At 43.6% G+C, this 18,205-nt stretch overlaps 2 protein-coding genes across 3 annotated transcripts in view; one reads left to right on the top strand and one right to left on the bottom strand.

Annotated features, from left to right (window-relative positions):
• The window catches only part of acadm (acyl-CoA dehydrogenase medium chain), a 77,917-nt gene extending 72,339 nt beyond the window's left edge, over window positions 1-5,578 (top strand). The window contains exon 12 of the mRNA XM_078560651.1: window positions 5,141-5,578. Within this exon, the coding sequence (XP_078416777.1) occupies window positions 5,141-5,212 (72 nt within the window). The 3' untranslated portion in view covers window positions 5,213-5,578. The remainder of the gene's footprint in view (window positions 1-5,140) is intronic.
• cryz (crystallin, zeta (quinone reductase)) overlaps window positions 1-18,205 on the bottom strand; it is a 1,066,321-nt gene that overhangs the window by 811,288 nt on the left and 236,828 nt on the right. The gene's annotated exons all lie outside the window — the stretch shown is intronic.

An 18,205-nucleotide genomic window follows, 5' to 3' on the forward strand; every position in this document is an offset into this window, starting at 1 on the left:
TAGAGATGACTGGTCAGCTGTTGCAGCTGCAGTATATGGAAGCTGGTGAACGCCAGTGTGATCCACGGTGACCACATTTGCAGCAAGTGTTGGCTGCTCAAGGAACTTCGGCTCAGAGTTGATGAGCTGGAGTTCGAGCTGCAGACACTGCGACACATCAGGGAGGGGGAGAGTTACCTGGACACGGTGTTTCAGGAAACAGTCACATCTCTTAGATTAATTACATCAAATTTGGACTGTGCTCAGGAACACCAGGGTGTGACTTTGAATGAGGCAGGTATGGGGATCCAAAATTTAGCTTTGGCGGAGCCTCAGCCAGCGCCCTTGTCCAATAGGTAAAAGGTTCTTGCTCCTGGTGTGGACGAGGACACAGACTGCAGGGACGATGAGTGAACTGACCACAGCACTATGGTACAGAGAGCCATTCAAGTGGGGGGAGAAAAGAGAAATGTAGTAGTATTAGGGGATAGTATAGTTAGGGGAATGGATACTGTTCTCTGCAGCAAAGACAGAGAGTCCTGAAGGCTGTATTGCCCACCTGGTGCCAAGGTTAAGGACATCTCTTCTGGGCTGGAGAGGAACTTGGAGTTGGAGGGGAAGGATCCAGTTGTCGTGGTCCACGTAGGTACCAACGACATAGATAGGACTAGGAAAGAGGTTCTGCTGAGGGATTATGAGCAGCTCGGGACTAAATTACAAAGCAAAACCACAAAGGTAATAATCTCCGGATTAATACCTGAGCCACGTGCAAATTGGTGTAAGGTAAATAAGATTAGAGAGGTAAATGCATGGCTCAAAGATTGGTGTGGGAGAAATGGGTTCCAATTCATGGGGCACTGGCACCAGTACTGGGGAAGGAGAGAGCTGTTCCGCTGGGACGGGCTTCATTTGAACCAGGCTGGGACCAGTGTCCTGGAGAATTGTATAACTGGGGTGTAGACAGGATTTTAAACTAATTAGTGAGGGGCAAGGTTCAATTGACGGGAAGTTTAAAAAAAATCAAAAAGAAACGAGAGAGCAGAGACGCAGGGTAATGGGGAGGCAAATGATAAAGTGCAACAGGAAGGGGCAGAAAATATAAGCAGAAGAGTGCAGTAAAAATCAGAACCAGAATGAGCAATAATGGTAAAAAGTCAAAGTTTAAGGCTCTTTACAAATGCTGCATGCATTCAGATAACAAGATAGGTGACTTGATGGCACAAATAGGAATAAATGAATATGACTTGATAGCTGTTACAGTGGTTGCAGGGTGACCAAGATGGGGACTCAATATTCAAGGGTATTCAATGTTCCGGAAAAATAGGCAAAAAGGAAAAGGAGGTGGGGTAGCTTTGTTAACAAAGGGAGGTATCAGTGCAGTGGTGAATAGTGGTATAGGTGCAACAGATCGTGATGTGGAATCAGTTTGGGTGGAAATAAGGAATAGCAAGGGAAGAAGTCATGGGTGGGAGTCGTCTATAGGCCCCCGAAGAGTTGCCTCACTGTAGGCCGAAGTACAAATCAGGAAATAATGGAGGTGTGTAGGAAGGACGCTACAATTGTCATGGGTGATTTTAATCTGCACGTTGACTGGACAAATCAGATTGGCAGGGGTAACATGGAAGACGAATTTGTAGAGTGCATCAGAGCAATACGTTGCAGAACCTACCCGGGAACAGTATATTTTAGATCTAGTAATTTGCAATGGGGTGGGATTAATAAGGATCCTCTAGGGGGTAGCAATCACAACATGGTAGAATTTCAAATTCAGTTTGAGGGCGAGCAACTCTGGTCTCAAACCAGTGTCCTAAACTTAACTAAGGGCAATTACAGAGGTATGAAGAAAGAGTTGTCTAAAGCGGGCTAGGAAAATAGACTAAGGGGAAGGTCAGTGGATGAGCAGTGGCAGACATTTAAGCAGATATTTCATAACACTCAGCAAAAATTTATCCCGGTCAAAAAGATGCTGAGGAGGATGAACTACCCATGGTTAACAAAGGTGGTCAAGGAGAGTATCCAATCAAAAACTAAGGCATACACAGCGGCGAAAACTAGTGGTAGGCCAGAGGATTGGGAATTTTTTAGGAACCAGCAGCGGATGACTAAAAATCTAATAAAGGGAGAAAATTGATTATGAAAGTAAATTGACAAAAAATATGCAAGAGCTTCTATGAGTATATAACAAGAAGAGAGTGGCTAAAGTGAGCATGGGAACCTTGGAGGATGTGACTAGAGAATTGAAAATGGGGAACAGGGAAATGGCAGATAATTTAAATCAGTATTTTACATCGGTTTTCAGGATGGAGGACACTATAAACATCCTAAAGATATCAGATAAGCAAGGAGCTAATGGGAGGAAAGATCTTGTAACAGTCTCTATCACGGGGACAAAGTATTTGACAGACTAATGGGACTAAAGGCAGACAAGTCGCCAGGACCTGATGGCCTGTGTCCAAGGGTTTTAAAGGAAGTGGCTGCAGAGATAGTGGAGGCATTGGTCAAAATGTTCCAGAACTCACTGGATTCCAGGAGGGTCCCAGTGCATTGGAAAACTGCCAATGTGATGCCCCGGTTCAAGAAGGGAGGGAGACAAAAAGCAGGAAACTATAGGCCCGTCAACCTAACATCTGTTGTTGAAAAAATGCCAGTGTCCATTATTAAGGAAGAAATGACAGGACATTTAGAAAAGCTTAATGCAATCAAACAGAGTCAACATGGTTTTGTGAGAGGGAAATCATGTTTAACAAATTTGCTAGAGTTCTTTGAGGATATAACAAGCAGAGTTGATAAAGGGGAACTAGTAGATGTAGTGTATTTGGATTTCCAGAAGGCACTCGATAAAAGACTATTGCACAAGATAAGAGCTCATGGTATTGGGAGTAATGTGTTAGCATGGATTGAGGATTGGTTAACACACAGAGAACATAGAGTCAGGATTAATGGGTCTTTTTCATGTTGGAAAGACGTAACAAGTGGAGCGCCACGAGGATCAGTCCTGGGGCCTCAATTATTTACTATCTATATTAATGACTTGGAGGAGGGGACAGAGTGTAACGTATCCAAATTTGCTGACAATGCAAAAATAGGTGGGAGGGCATGTTGTGATGAGGACATAAGGGATCTGCAAGGGGATATAGACAGGTTGAGTGAGTGGGCAAAAACTTGGCAGATGGAGTTTAATGTAGGAAAGTGTGAGGTCATGCATTTTGGTAGGAAAAATCAAAAGGCAGACTATTATTTAAATAGGTAGAGACTCCAAAAAGTGGAGTTCAGAGGAATCTGGGTGTTCTTGTGCATGAAACACAAAAAGTTAGCATGCAGGTGCAGCAAGTAATTAAAAAGGCAAATAAAATTTTGGACTGTATTGCTAAGGGGTTAGAGTTTAAAAATAGGGAAGTCTTGTTACAACTGTACAGGGTGTTGGTGAGGCCACGCCTGGAGTACTGTGTACAGTTTAGTTTCCGTATTTAAGAAAGGATATACTGGCATTGGAGGCAGTTCAAAAGAGATTCACTGGGCTGATTCCTGGGATGATGGGGTTGACTTATCAAGAACGGCTAAACAGGTTAAACCTTTATTCATTAGAGTTTAGAAGAATGAGGGATGATCTTATTGAAACGTACAAGATTCTGAGGGGGCTTGACAGGGTAGATGATGAGAAGATGTTTCCACTAGTGGGGGAATCTCGAACTAGGGGACATAGTTACAGAATAAGGGGACACTCATTTAAGACTGAGATGCGAAGGAATTTCTTCTCTGAGGGTAGTAAATGTCTGGAATTCTCTACCCCAGAGTTGTGGAGGCTAGATCACTGAAAGTATTTAAAGAGGAGGTAGATAGATTTTTGAAATATCGGGGAGTTGAGGGCTATGAGGAGCTGGCACGAAAGAGGAGTTGAGGCCTGGGACAGATCAGCCATGATCTTATTGAATGGGGGGGTAGGCTTGAGGGGCCGAATGGCCTACTCCTGCTCCTATTTCTTATGTTCTAACTCTAAGCTGAAGTTCCTAGAGATGCAGACACTTACCACAGATGTGGTCACCAGGGATCATAATGCTGTCCACAAACTCCTACATGTTGCAGTTGTGGTGCACCACAAATTCATACTTAGGGGCCCTTTTTTAAATTGCTCTGGTTTTCACTGCCTCACTTCCAATCCTTATTTTTATTTATCGTTTCCTTTATTATTATTTATTTAATTTATTATTTATACATGTCAAACCTTAACTTAAAAGGATGTCAAGGCCTTGGAAAGGGTGCAGAGGTGATTTCCTAGAAAGTTCCAGGGATGAGGGGCTTCAGTTAATGTGAAGAGACTGGAGCTTTATAAAAATTTGGAGCCCTTAAAAGTTAGTACCTTCTATTAAAGTTATTTTTAATTTTGTCTCCCCGGATTCGATTAATTAAACACAAAACTTAATTATTTAATAAATTATAACCCTGGATTGTTACACAGTAAATCACTCGCTAAGCTGGAGTTTTTCTCCGGTTCTACACTCCCCTAATGGATCTTTTTCAACTTTAGATTTTCTTGTTAGGTTCTTCCCTGTTTCACAGGGAGACCGGCTCCTCACAGCCGCCTCTCTCGAGATTTATAGCTGATCGTCCCTGCTCCTCTCCTGATTTATATCTGCTCCAGTACCTCCATAACTGAAGTCCCTCATCCCTGTTCTCATTCGAGTAAATAACCTCTGCTCCCTTCCTGAAATGTGGTGGACACACAATTCCAATAAATATTGACCGTAGCATCAGGGAGCGGTCAGACAGATCGTCAGCTTAACACCTCAACCATTGCAGCACCTGATGTAGGATTTGGGCATTCAAATTATAGTTATTTGACTGGTAAATATCAGCTTTTTAAAAAATGAGTGAACTGTTTAAAAAAAAGCAGTACTTCTGCTGAGACCTAACCTGTGTTTTATAGTCAAATTCTGCCTGATTTACTTATCAATGGATCACCTTGCGATGTTTCACTGCATTTAAGGCGCTTCTATAAATTCAAGTTGTTTATGGTTGTTTGGTGCTACTTGTACATTTAATTGTAACCATTATAATTTATCGTTTATTGTTTTGGTCATTATTGTTTCCATTGCACTGTATGAAGTAAATCATCTTGCTGTAATTTCTGGTCATTTTTTTTTAAATGCAATTTCTTTTTCAGATCTATGAAGGCACTGCTCAGATCCAGAGACTGATCATTGCACGGGAACATTTTGAGAAATATAAGCAGTGAGGGATCTGTGTCTGTTCAGAGTCCAGTGACAATACTGTAATCTAACAACATATCATTTCAATCGTTAACAATGTAAATCCAGTTCCTACGCACCCCGCCCCCACCCACTTTTCTTTCTATGCAACGGGGAAAGGGGCTAAAGCGTTAAACCCATTGTCACCCAATTGAGGTTTACTTTTTCCAAGAACAAAACCTTTTTTTATATATCTACTAACCTTGACGGCAACTGCCTAGCCGGTTGACCGAGATAGGGCACTCGGGTTTTTGGAACCAGGTGAAGGCTGGGAGTGGACTGCGATCAAATATATTGTACACCCAGTGAGATGAACAAATAATTAGTTTAAAAATAAAATCAATTCAGTAAAATGTGTGGTTGAGCTATTTTTTTCACTGCCATTCTCCCCTACCTGGCACCCTGCTAACTGGGAAATATCTCACCAAGGGCCTCTGCTACCTAGCCCATGCTGTCCACGTGCAAGACTTGACTTTATATCGAACTACATCAATATACAGCACAGAAACAGGTCAGTCCAACAGGTCAATACTGGTGTTTATGCTCCACACGAGCCACCTCCCACCCACCTTCATCTCACCATATCAGCATACTAGAACATAAGAAATAGGAGCAGGAGGAGGCCATTCAGCCCTTTGAGCCCACTCCACCATTAAATGAGATCATGACTGATCATCTACTTCAACACCACTTTCCTGCTCTATCCCTGTATCCCTTCATGTTTTAATATGTAGAAATCTATCGATCTCAGCCTTGAACAGACCCAATGACTGAACCACCACAGACCTCTGGGGCAGAGAATTCACCACCCTCTGAATGAGGAAACTCCTCCTCGTCTCAGTCCAAAATGGCCTGCCCCTTATTCTGAGACTGTGTCCCCTGGTTCCAGACTCCCCCAGCCAGGGGAGACATCCTTCCTGCACCTATGCTGTTGAGCCCTGTAAGAATTTTGTATGTTTGAATGAGATCACCTCTCATTCTTCTAAACTCCAGAGAATAAAAGCCCAGCCTATTTAACCTTACTCAATACTCCAGGTGCAATCTCAGCAAGGCCCAAGGAACTGTGTTCCTCTCCGCAGATGCTGTCAGACCTGCTGAGTTTTTCCAGGTATTTTTTTTATTTTTGTTTTTGTTTTGGATTTCCAGCATCCGCAGTTTTTTGCTTTTATCTATTTAATTGCAGTAAGACATCTTTACTCCTACACTCAAATCCTCTTGTAATAAAGGCCAACATACCATTTGCCTTTTTAATTCCTTGCTGTACTTGCATGTTAGCTTTCAATGACTCATGAACAAGAATCCCTTTGAAGTTCAACACTGCTCAGTCTCTCACCATTTAAGAAATACTTGTTTCTGTTTTTCCTACCAAAGTGAATAACCTCACATTTCACCATTTGTATTTCATCTGCCAATTTTTTGCCCTCTTGCTTAGCCTCTCCAAACCTCCTTGAACCATCTTAGCACCCTTCTCACGATTCACAGCTCCCCCTAGTTTTGTGTCATCTGCAAACTTGGAGATATTACATTTAATCCCCACATCCAAATCATTGATATTGATTGTGAATAGCTGGGGCCCAAGCACTGATCCTTGTGGTACCCCACTAGTCACAGCCTGCCAACCTGAATATAACCCATTAATTTCTATTCTCTGTTTTTTGCCCATTAACCAGTCCATGCCAGTATATTCTCCCTAATCCCATGTGCTTTAATTTTGTTTACATCCACCAGTCCCTCCTTATTTATTCTGTTGTTTATATCTTCAAAAAAAAACTCAACAGATTTGTTGAACATGATTTCCCTTTCATAAAATCTCTGCCCAATCCGACCATTATTTTCTAGGTGTCCTATTATCACATCCTTGATTATGGATTCTAGCCTTTTCCCTACTACTGATGTCAGGCTAACAGGCCTGTGGTTCCCCATTTTCTCTCTCCTTTCTTAAACAGTGGGGTTACATTCGCCACCTTCCAATCTGCAGGAACCATTCCAGAGTCTATAGAATTTTGAAAGATGATCACCAATACATCTTCTAACTCTACAGCCACCTCTTTCAACACCCTGGGATGTAGATCATCAGGTCCAGGAGATTTCTCTACTTTAAGCCTCATTAATTTCTCTAGTAATTTTTTATTTGCTAATAATATTTTGCAGTTTATCATTTACACTAGTCCCTTGACTCTCCATTATTTCTGGGAGGTTTTTAACCATGAAGAAAGACACAAAGTACTTGTTTAATTTCTCTGCCATTTCTTTATTCTCCTTTTTAAATTCTCCTGACTCCACGTGTGATGGACCCACATTTGTCTTTGCTAATCTTTTCCTTTTTACATACGTATAGAAACTTTTACAGTCCATTTTTGTTTCTCGCTAGTTTACTCTCATCCTATTTCCCCTTTCGTAATCTTTTTCTTGGTCCCTCAGAATTCTAAAATGCTCTCAATCCTCAGGCTTACTTTTTTTTTGGCAACTTTCCTCCACTTTTTCCTTTGATCTAATGCAATCCTTCATTTCTTTTGTTAGCCACGGTTGGAATACTTTCCTTGCTGGGTTTTTTGTGCATTAAAGGAATGTGTTTTTGTTGTAAACTATGTATTAGTTCTTTAAACGTTAGCCATTGCCTACCCAAGTCACTCCTTTTAATGTAGTTTCCCAATCCACCATAGCCAATTTGCCCCTCATATCTTCATAGTTTCCTCTGCATAGATTCAAGACCCTAGTTTCTGATTGAACTATATCGCTTTCAAACTTAATGTAAAATTCTATCATATTATTGTTACTCTTTCCTAAAGGCTCCTTTACAACAAGATTATTAATTATCCCATTTTTATTGCACAATACTAGATCTAAAATAGCCCATTTCCTAGTTGGTTCCTCAATGTACTGCTCTAGAAAACCATCTCGCATAGATTCCAAACATTCGTCCTTCACAACATTGTTACCAATTAGGTTTACCCAGTTTATATGTAGATTGCAATCTCCCATGATTACTGTATTACCCTTGTTGGACACACCTCTCGTTTCCTGATTTATACTGATTTATATTACCACTGCTGTTTGGTGGCCTATAAACAATTCTACCAATGTTTTCTGCAGCTTGCGGTTTTCTTAGTTCCACAACAGATTCCATGTCTTGATTTTTAGAACTAAGGAACGAGGATGATTTCGCACTACAGCACTTATGCCCTCTTTAATTAACAGAGCTACCCCACCACCTTTTCCCTGCTTCCCATCCTTCCTGAATGTTACATACCCTTGGATATTCAGGTCCCAGCTTTGGTTTCCTTGTAGTCAATGTTACAACCAAGATGGGAGGAGTGCACTGTCTCTAGTTCCACTACTCTGTAGGTCACAACGTTTATTTAAATGATCTTTCCAACTAGCTATACAGATATATATATGTGCTTTACCCATTAATTTCAAACTGACCACTCAATGACCAGGTTTCTTCAGCAAACAGCAAAATTATTAGTTTACTATAAAACCAGACTTGTCAAGTAGAAAAGCAAAGTTTATTAGCTTACTCTTTGAAATATGAAAGTATAATAATTACCCTTTCCAAATACCCTAACTCTCTCCCCCGCCTCTCTCTCTCACACACACACACACACAACCCAAACAAAAAATAATAAAATAAAAGAGGAATTCCGTCAGAAAATTAGAAGTCAATAGTTCGAGGGAAGGGGAGTCCTTGAAATGGCATCTGGGCTATATGGTTGATTTCTCAGCACTGGTCTGCAAGACTTTTCTTGTGGACTTGAGGAAAACTCGCAGGTACTCAATTCCAGCACATAGAGTAACTTAGGAGCATCTTCTCTTCACTTCCAACTGCGGACTAGCTCTGGACTGTAAAGAGCAGTGGTCTTCTTTTCACAAGGAATTGATCCTCCTTTTTCCCTGAAGCAAAACCTAAACCGGCTTTTAAACACAGTTTTCCAGGCAAAGCCATAAACCACCACGTGATCCTTTTGTAAACAGTCCACCAGGGTCAAGAGGTTTCCAACTTCTTTAAAAATGCTTAATTACCTTCTCTTGTAAAATGCTGTCTTTCCCAGGAATAGCCATCAGCGTCCTTCCGTTAACCCTTTCAGGGTCAGTATCCTTTAAAAAAACACACACACTTCCACAATGTTGTTAGTCCTAGAAGATGAACTATTTTCTGTGATTAAAGTATTTATGACACCATATCTCTGTAATGGCTATCAGGTCATACATATGAACTTGTATTTGAGTTGACAATTCATCTGTTTTATTTTGAATGCTGCGGGCATTCAGATTGAGAGCCCTTAGTTCAGTTTGTTTGTTTTTTACTGTTTTTGTAAACTCTAGCCCCATCTGCTGAGTCTTTGAACCACATATTCATCTCTCTAATCTTATTTACCCTGTGCCAATTTGTACATGGCTAAGTTCCTCTCCAGCCTTGATCAAATGTTCCAAGCCTTGGCACCAGGCAGGCAACGTAGTCTGGATTCTCACTCTCAGCTGCAGAGGACAGTGTCTATCCGAATTACCTGGAAAAACTCAGCAGGTCTGGCAGCATCGGCGGAGAGGAAAAGAGTTGACGTTTCGAGTCCTCATGACCCTTCAGCAGATTCTGTTTTTGTTTTGGATTTCCAGCATCCGCAGTAGTTTTTTAGTTTTTTGTTTTTAGACAGTGTCTATCCCCCTGACTATGCTGTCCCCGACTCCCACAAGTTCCTTTTAACTCCCTCTTCTCCCACCTGCCACCACTGCCCCTCCCCCCCCCCACCCAACTACTTGAATGAGGAGGAAGGCGTTGGCGTAGTGGTAATATCACCAGAGTAGTAAGCAAGTGAGGACACAGGTTCGAATCCCACCACAGCAACTGGTGGAATTTAAATGAATAAATCTGGAATTAAAAGCTCGTTTTACTAATAGTGACAGTGAAAACATTGTCATAAAAATGCATCTGGTTCCCTAATGCCCTTCCTGGGTTGGTGCCTAAAGAACTGCTCCACAGACCAGGCAAATAGCAGTCTGACACAGTCATACTCACTGAAACATGCTTTACAGACAGTATCTCAGACATCACCCTCCCTGTCCTACCGAGAAGTCAGAGCCACAGGAGGTGCAGTGGTATACAGTCGGGAGGGAGTTGCCCTGGGAGTCCTCAACATTAACTCTCAACCCCATGAAGTCTCATGGCATCAGGTCAAACATGGGCAAGAAAACATACTGCCCAGCACCCCCCTCAGCTGACGAATCAGTGCTCCTCCATGTTGAACACCACTCGGAGGAAGCACTGAGGGTGGAAGCTTTTTATTGCCTAGGGGCCCAGGATTTGAACCCCAGGCCACTAGCCTGGTTCTCTGGATTACTAGACCAGCGACAATACCACTACGCCATCATCTCCCCTTGATTTCACCATGGCTCCTCAGACAGCACTCCCATTTAGAAGGACAAGGGCAGCAGATAGATGGAAACACCACCACCTGGAAGTTCCCCTCCAAGTCACTCACCATCCTGACTTGGAAATATATCACCGTTCCTTCACTGTCGCTGGGTCAAAATCCTGGAACTCCCTTCTTAACGGCACTGTGGGTGTACCTACACCACATGGGCTGCAGCGGTTCAAGAAGGCAGCTCACCACCACCTTCTCAAGGGGCAACTAGGGATGGACAATAAATGCTGGCCTAGCCAGCTGAAATCTATCCCATTTAGCACGGTTTAGCATGTTTCACATGATGGAGGATATCCTCAATGTGAAAACAGGATTTCATCTTCACAAGGACTGTGTGGTGGTCACTCCTACCAATACTGTCATCAACAGATGTATCTGCAGCAGGTGGATTGGTGAGGGTGAGGACAAGTAGGATTTTTCCTCGTTGGTTCCCTCACCACCTGCCGCAGACCCAGTCTAGCAGCTATGTCCTTTAGGACTCAGCCAGCTCGGTCAGTAACGGTGCTACTGAGCCACTCTTGGTGATGGACATTGAAATTCCCCACCCAGAGTACATTCTGCATCCTTTCCAAAGTCTCGTTATGATCATGAAACAATTGTTGTAAAACCCCATCTGGTTCACTAATGACATTTAGGGAAGGAAATCTGCGATCAATACCTGACTGCAACCCCACAGTGGTTGACTCTTAAATGCTGCCTGAAATGGCCAAGCAAACCACTCAGTTGTATCAAACTACTACAAAGTCTCAATTCACTTGATATCCGGAAATGGCTAAAGGCTCTGGATCAAGGCAGATAATATTCCAGCAATAGTTGGTAAAACTGAGTTGCTTAAAAATCCCAGAGGGAAACTTTAAACAACTGTCATAACCTATATTTTTTAATGGTATGTTTGAGATGCAGCTCTAAATTCAGGAATCAGACCACCAGTTCTCGAGAGGTTTTATATCAAACTACACGAGACATTTATTAATTTACACAAGTTGAACATATACACATGGCTACAAATTACTATCATAGCTTTGTAACAAATTCCCAAACTAATCTCCATTAAGGCAACAACAACCCATAGACTTAACCAAACACCAGGCAAAGCATTTTCACCTTACAAATTCAAAATGAGGTTCGTTTCACTTTGGTTCCTTTGCAGACACAGTGTTAGGCTTACAGGCTTTGATGTTACATTGCCTCTGTCCTGCACACACACAGCTGCCCTCTGTTATATCCAACACAGCTCATTGAATGTAAATTCTCATTGTATCACCAGCCCCTTTGAACTCCACCTCTTCTAACAATAAAACCCCTATCATAATATCAAAGTTTCAGATTAAGGGGAGGTGATGGCATAGTGATATTGTCACTGGGCTAGAAATCCAGTGTCCCAGGGTAATACCCTGGGGACCTGGGTTCAAATCCCACCACGGCAGATGGTGGAATTTGAACACAATAAAAATCTGGAATTAAAAGTCTAATGATAACCATGGAACCATTGTCGTAAAAACCCATCTGGTTCACTAATGCCCCTTTAGGGAAGGAAATCTGTTGTCTGGACGCTGCCGACATGTGACTCCAGACCCACAGCAATGTGGTTGACTCTGAAATGGCCTAGCAAAGCAACTCAGTTGTATCAAACTGCTACAAAGTCACAAAAAATGAATGAAACAGGACAGACCACCTGGCATCGACTTAGGCACCGGAAACGACAATGGCAATCGCAGCCCTGTCGACCCTGCAAAGTCCTCCTTACTAACATCTGGGGGTTAATGCCAAAATTTTGGGAGAGCTGTCTCACAGACTAGTAAAGCAACAGCCTGACATAGTCATCCTCACGGAATCATACCTTACAGATAATGTCCCAGACACCACCATCACCATCCCTGGGTATGTCCTGTCCCACTGGCAGCACACTGGTATACAGTGAGGAGGGAGTTGCCCGGGGAGTCCTCAAGATCGATTCTGGACCCCATGAATTCTCATGGCATCAGGTCAAACATAGGCAAGACAAACCTCCTGCTGATTACCACATACTGCCCTCCCTCAGCTGATGAATCAGTGTTCCTCCACGTCGAACATCACTTGGAGGAAGCACTGAGGGTGGCAAGGGCGCAGAATGTATTCTGGGTGAGGGACTTCAATGTCCATCACCAAGAGTGGCTCGGTGGCATCACTACTGACTGAGCTGGCCGAGACCTAAAGGACATAGCTGCTAGGCTGGGTCTGCGGCAGGTGGTGAGGGAACCAACAAGAGGGAAAAACATACTTGACCTCACCCTCACCAACCTGCCTGCCACGAGATGCATCTGTCCATGATAGGATTGGTAGGAGTCAGCACCGCACAGTCATTGTGGAGATGAAGTCCCACCTTCACATTGAGGATACCCCCCATTGTCTTGTGTGGCACTACCACTGTGCTAAATGGGATAGATTTCGAACAGACCTAGCAACTCAAGACTGGACATCCATGAGGCGCTGTGGGCCATCAGCAGCAGCAGAATTGTACTCAAACACAATCTGTAACCTCATGGCCCAGCATATTCCCAACTCTATAATTACCATCAAACCAGGGGATTAACCTTGGTTCAATGAAGAGTACAGGAGGGCATGACAGGAGCAGCACCAGGCACCTGGTGAAGCTATAACACAGGACTACTTGTGTGCCAAACAGCATAAGCAGCAAGTGATAGACAGGGCTAAGTGATCCCACAACCAACAGATCAGATCTAAGCTCTGCAGTCCTGTCACATCCAGTTGTGAATGGTGGTGGACAATTAAACAATTCACTGGAGGAGGAGGCTGCACAAATATTCCCATCCTCAATGATGGAGGAGCCCAGCACATCAGTGCAAAAGATAAAGCTGAAGCATTTGCAATAATCTTCAGTCAGAAGTGCCAAGTGGATGATCCATTTCAGCCTCCTCCGGAGGTCCCCAGCATCCCAGATGCCAGTCTTTAGCCAATTCGATTCAATCCATATGATATCAAGAAATGGCTGAAGGCAATGGAACTGCAAAGGTTATAGGCCCTGACAATATTCCGGCAATAGTACTGAAGACTTGTACTCCAGAACTTGCCGCACCCCTAGCCAAGCTGTTCCAGCAAAGCTATAATTACTGGCATCTATCCGGCTATGTGGAAAATTGCCCAGGTATGTCCTGTACACAAAAAGCAGGACAAATCCAACCGGGCTAATTACCGCCCCATCAGTCTACTCTCCATCATCAGTAAAGTAATGGAAGGGGTCATCAACAGTGCTATCAAGCGGTACTTTGTTAGCAATAACCTGCTCACTGATGCCCAGTTTGGGTTCTGCCAGGGCCACTCAGCTCCTGACCTTATTACAGCCTTGGTTCAAACATGGACAAAAGAGCTGAACTCCCAAAGTGAGGTGAGAGTGACTGCCCTTGATATCAAGGCCGCACTTGACCGAGTGTGGCATCAAAGATCCCAACAAAACTGGAGTCAATGGGAATGAGGGGGAAACTCTCCACTGGTTGGAGTCATATCTAACACAAAGGAAGATGGTTGTAGTTGTTGGAGGTCAGTCATCTCAGCTCCAGGACATCACTGCAAGAGTTCCTCAGGATAGTGTCCTCAGCCCAACCATCTTCATCTGCTTCATCAATGACCTTCCTTCCATCATAAGGTCAGAGGTTGGGATGTTTGCTGATGATTGCACAATGTTCAGCACCATTCACAACTCTTCAGATACTGAAACAGTCCATGTCCAAATGCAGCAAGACCTGGACAACATCCAGGCTTGGGCTGACAAATGGCAAGTAACTTTCACGCCACACAAGTGCCAGGCAATGAACATCTCCAACAAGAGAGAATCCAACCATCGCCCCTTGATATTCAATGGCATTACCATCATTGAACCCCCCACTATCAACATCCTGGGGGTTAGCATTGACCAGAAACGGAACTGGACTAGCCATATAAATGCGGTGGCTACAAGAGCAGGTCAGAGGCTAGGAATCGTGCAACGAGTAACTCACCTCCTGACTCCCCAAAGCCTGTCCACCATCTACAAGGCACAAGTCAGGAGTGGGATGGAATACTCCCCACTTGCCTGGATGAGTGCAGCTCCCACAACACTGAAGAAGCTGGACACCGTCCAGGACAAAGCAGCCCACTTGATTGGCACCACATCCACAAACATTTACTCCCTCCACCACCGACGCACAGTAGCAGCAGTGTGTACCATCTACAAGATGCACTGCAAAAACTCGCCAGGGCTCCTTCAACAGCACCTTCCTGACCGGCAACCTCTACCAAGCAGACAGACGTGGGAATATCACCACCTGGAAGTTCCCATCCAAGTCACTCACTGTTCTGACTTGGAAATATATTGCTGTTCCTTCACTGGTCAAAATCCTGGAACTCCCTCCCTAACAGCACTGTGGGTGTACCTACACCACATGGACTGCAGCGGTTCAAGAAGGCAGCTCACCACCGCCTTCTCAAGGGGCAATTAGGGATGGGCAATAAATGCTGGTCTAGCCAGTGATGCCCACATCCCGTGAATGAATAATATAAAACTTTAATCGGGGGCAGGCAGAATGTGGAGTTGAGGCCACAATCAGATCAGCCATGATCTTATCGAATGACGGAGCAGACTCAAGGGGCCGAATGGCCGACTCTCGATCCTAATTCGTAATGTTCGTATGTAAACTTGTGCAATATGTCAACTCACACATGTAACAATACGGTTATAGAGGGCAACAAGATATCTGGTGGCACAGGATGATATTGCACCAACTGTTGGCTTTTGAATTCCAAACAGTGAAAATTAACACACGAACATACATACGTGCATATGAAATAGGAGCAGAAATGTGCCATTCAGCCCCTCGAGCCTGCTCCACCATTCAATAAGATTTCGGCTGATCTGTTTATGTCTCGATTTCCACGCTCCCATCTATTTCCGATAACCTCTGATTCCCTTACCTAACAAGAATCTATCTACCTCTGCCTCAAAAAATATTCAATGACCCGCCTCCACCACCTTCTGAGGCAGAGAGTTCCAAAGTCGCACAACCCTCGGGGAGAAAAAATTCTTCTCATCTCTGTCCTAAAAGGGCGACTCCTAATTTTAAATCAGTGCCCCCTAGTTCTGGACTCACCCTCAAGAGGAAACATCTTTTCGGCGTCCACCTTGTCAAGGCCGTTCAGGATCTTGTAAACTTCAATCAAATCACCCCTCACTCTTCTAAACTCCAGTGGAAACAAGCCCAATCTATCCAGCCTTTCCTCATAAGACAACCCGCTCATTCCAGGTATCAATCTAGTGAACCTCCTCTGAACCGCCCCCAAAGGATCTACATCCTTTCTTAAATAAAGAGACCAAAACTGCACAGAGTATTCGAGATGTGGTCTCACCAAAGCCCTGTATAATTGAAGTATAACATCCTTACTTTTATGTTCAATTCCTCTCGTAATAAAAGATAGCATTCCATTAGCCTTACTTGCTCTCTGTTTCTGCCTCTCCTTCCCTTTCCCTGCCTCCCTCCCTCCCTCTCTCCATCTTCCTCCCTCTCTCTCTCTCTCTCTCACACACTCTTTCTCCCCTCTCCATCCCTCCCTCTCCCCTCTCTCTCCCTCCCTTTCTCCCTATCTCTCTATCCCTCTTCTCTCTCCGTCCATCTCCCTCCCTCCCTCTCTCTCACTCCCACTCTTGCTCCCTCTCTCCTCTCTCTCCTTCTCTCACTCCCTCTTTCTCTCTTTCACTCCCTCACCCTGTCTCTCTCTCTCTGCCTGCCTCATCCTCTCTCCCTCACTCTCTCTCTCCATCCCTCCCTCTCTCTCCCTCCCTCTCCCTGCCTTTCTCCCTCTTCCTTACACTCTCTCGCTCTCCCTCTCTCTCTCCCTCTCACCTTTTCCCTCTCTCTCTGTCTCCCTCTCTCCCCTTCTGTCTCCCTCTATGTCTTTCTCTCTCCATCTCCCTCTCTCTCCCTTCCACCCTCTCTCTCCAACAAACCTCTCAGATTTTGCAAAGTATTACAGTGCTTGAGATCAGAATTCAATAATTCTGATCAATAGATTGAAGATTAACCTAAGCTAGAACAGATAATAATCGGAAAGGCCTAATTTTTCCCTTTACCTGAAGGGGTCTGTGTTATGACACAGCAGTTGGTAAAGCTGAGTTATTTAAAATCCCAGAGGGAAACTTTAAACAACTGTCATAACCTATATTTTCAATTGGAATGTTTTGAGATGCAGCTCTAAATTCAGGAATAAGACCACCAGTTTTCGAGAGGTTTTTATATCAAACTATATGAGACATTTATTAATTTGCAACAAGTTATTAAACACATACCAATGGCTACAAATTACTATCATAACAAATTCCCAAACTAATCTCCACTAAGGCAACAACAACCCATAGACTTTAAACAGACACCGTGCAAAGCATTTTCACCTTACAAATTCAAAATGAGGTTCCTTTCAATTTGGTTCCTTTGCAGACAGTTGTAGGCTTACAGCTGCTTTGATGTTACATTGCCTCTGCCCTGCACACACAAAACTGCTTTCTGTAATTCACCAATCTCAGTTACCACTCCGTGCATCCACATACATGCACTTACTTCCCCTTTTACACTGACCCCGCTTATTAACTTAGTATTCCCTCCTCTTGCATATTGCTGAAAAAAGACATGTTGTCGAAGCTTTGCATCTTGCACTTATCAGGACAACTCGCGAGAATACCAAATGTAAAGGGAACAACAATTCATACTTCATGAAAACAGAGTACTTTCTGCTATCTATCTTTGCCAATATTCCATGCGCCTTGGTATTCCCCTCTGATATTATCTCGTGGTTCACACATCTCTGCCAAATTTGTTTAAAATCTCCCCAGAAGGGTGGAGGAGCAGAAGGCACTGATTTAAAGCAAAAGAACCGGAAGTGACCTGAGGAAAAGCTTTGTTACGCAGCAAGTGGTTAGGATCTGGAATGCGCTGCCTAAGGGTATGGCGGAGGCCGATTCAATCGAGAAGCAAAACCTTAAATTCAGATCCAGACGGTTATGGGGTGATGTCTGAAAGGATTCTTCACACAAAAGATAGTAGAAATCTGGAACTCTCTGCGCAACTACCCCCCCCAAAAAAGCTCTGAATGCTGGGGGTCAATTGAAATTTCAAAACTGAGGTTGATGGATTTCTGAAACAAAAACAAAAACTCAGCAGGTCTGACAGCATCTGTGGAGAGAAAGACAGAGTTGACGTTTCGAGTCCGTATGACTCTTCTTCAGAACTCCTCGGTTCTGAGTTTTTCCAGCAATTTTTGTTTTTCTTTCAGATTTCCAGCGTCCGCGGTATTTTGCTTTTATTTTTGGTAGATTTCAGTTGGGTAAGTGGATTAGGGATACGGAGCAGATGGGTAAGTGGAATTGAGGTGCAGATCAGCCATGATCTAATTGAATGACGGAGCAGACTCGAGGTGGCTGGATGACCTCCTCCTGCCCACGGTACAATATGGGAACAGATAAAGAAGGATTTTTGGCCCAGTTTAGCTGATGTATTTCGATTTAAGCATCTTTTTCCCTCTGTATCACTGCACCCA

This window comes from Cetorhinus maximus, chromosome 17 (assembly GCF_964194155.1).
Source record: "Cetorhinus maximus chromosome 17, sCetMax3.hap1.1, whole genome shotgun sequence".
NCBI classification, from domain to species: Eukaryota; Metazoa; Chordata; class Chondrichthyes; order Lamniformes; family Cetorhinidae; genus Cetorhinus; species Cetorhinus maximus.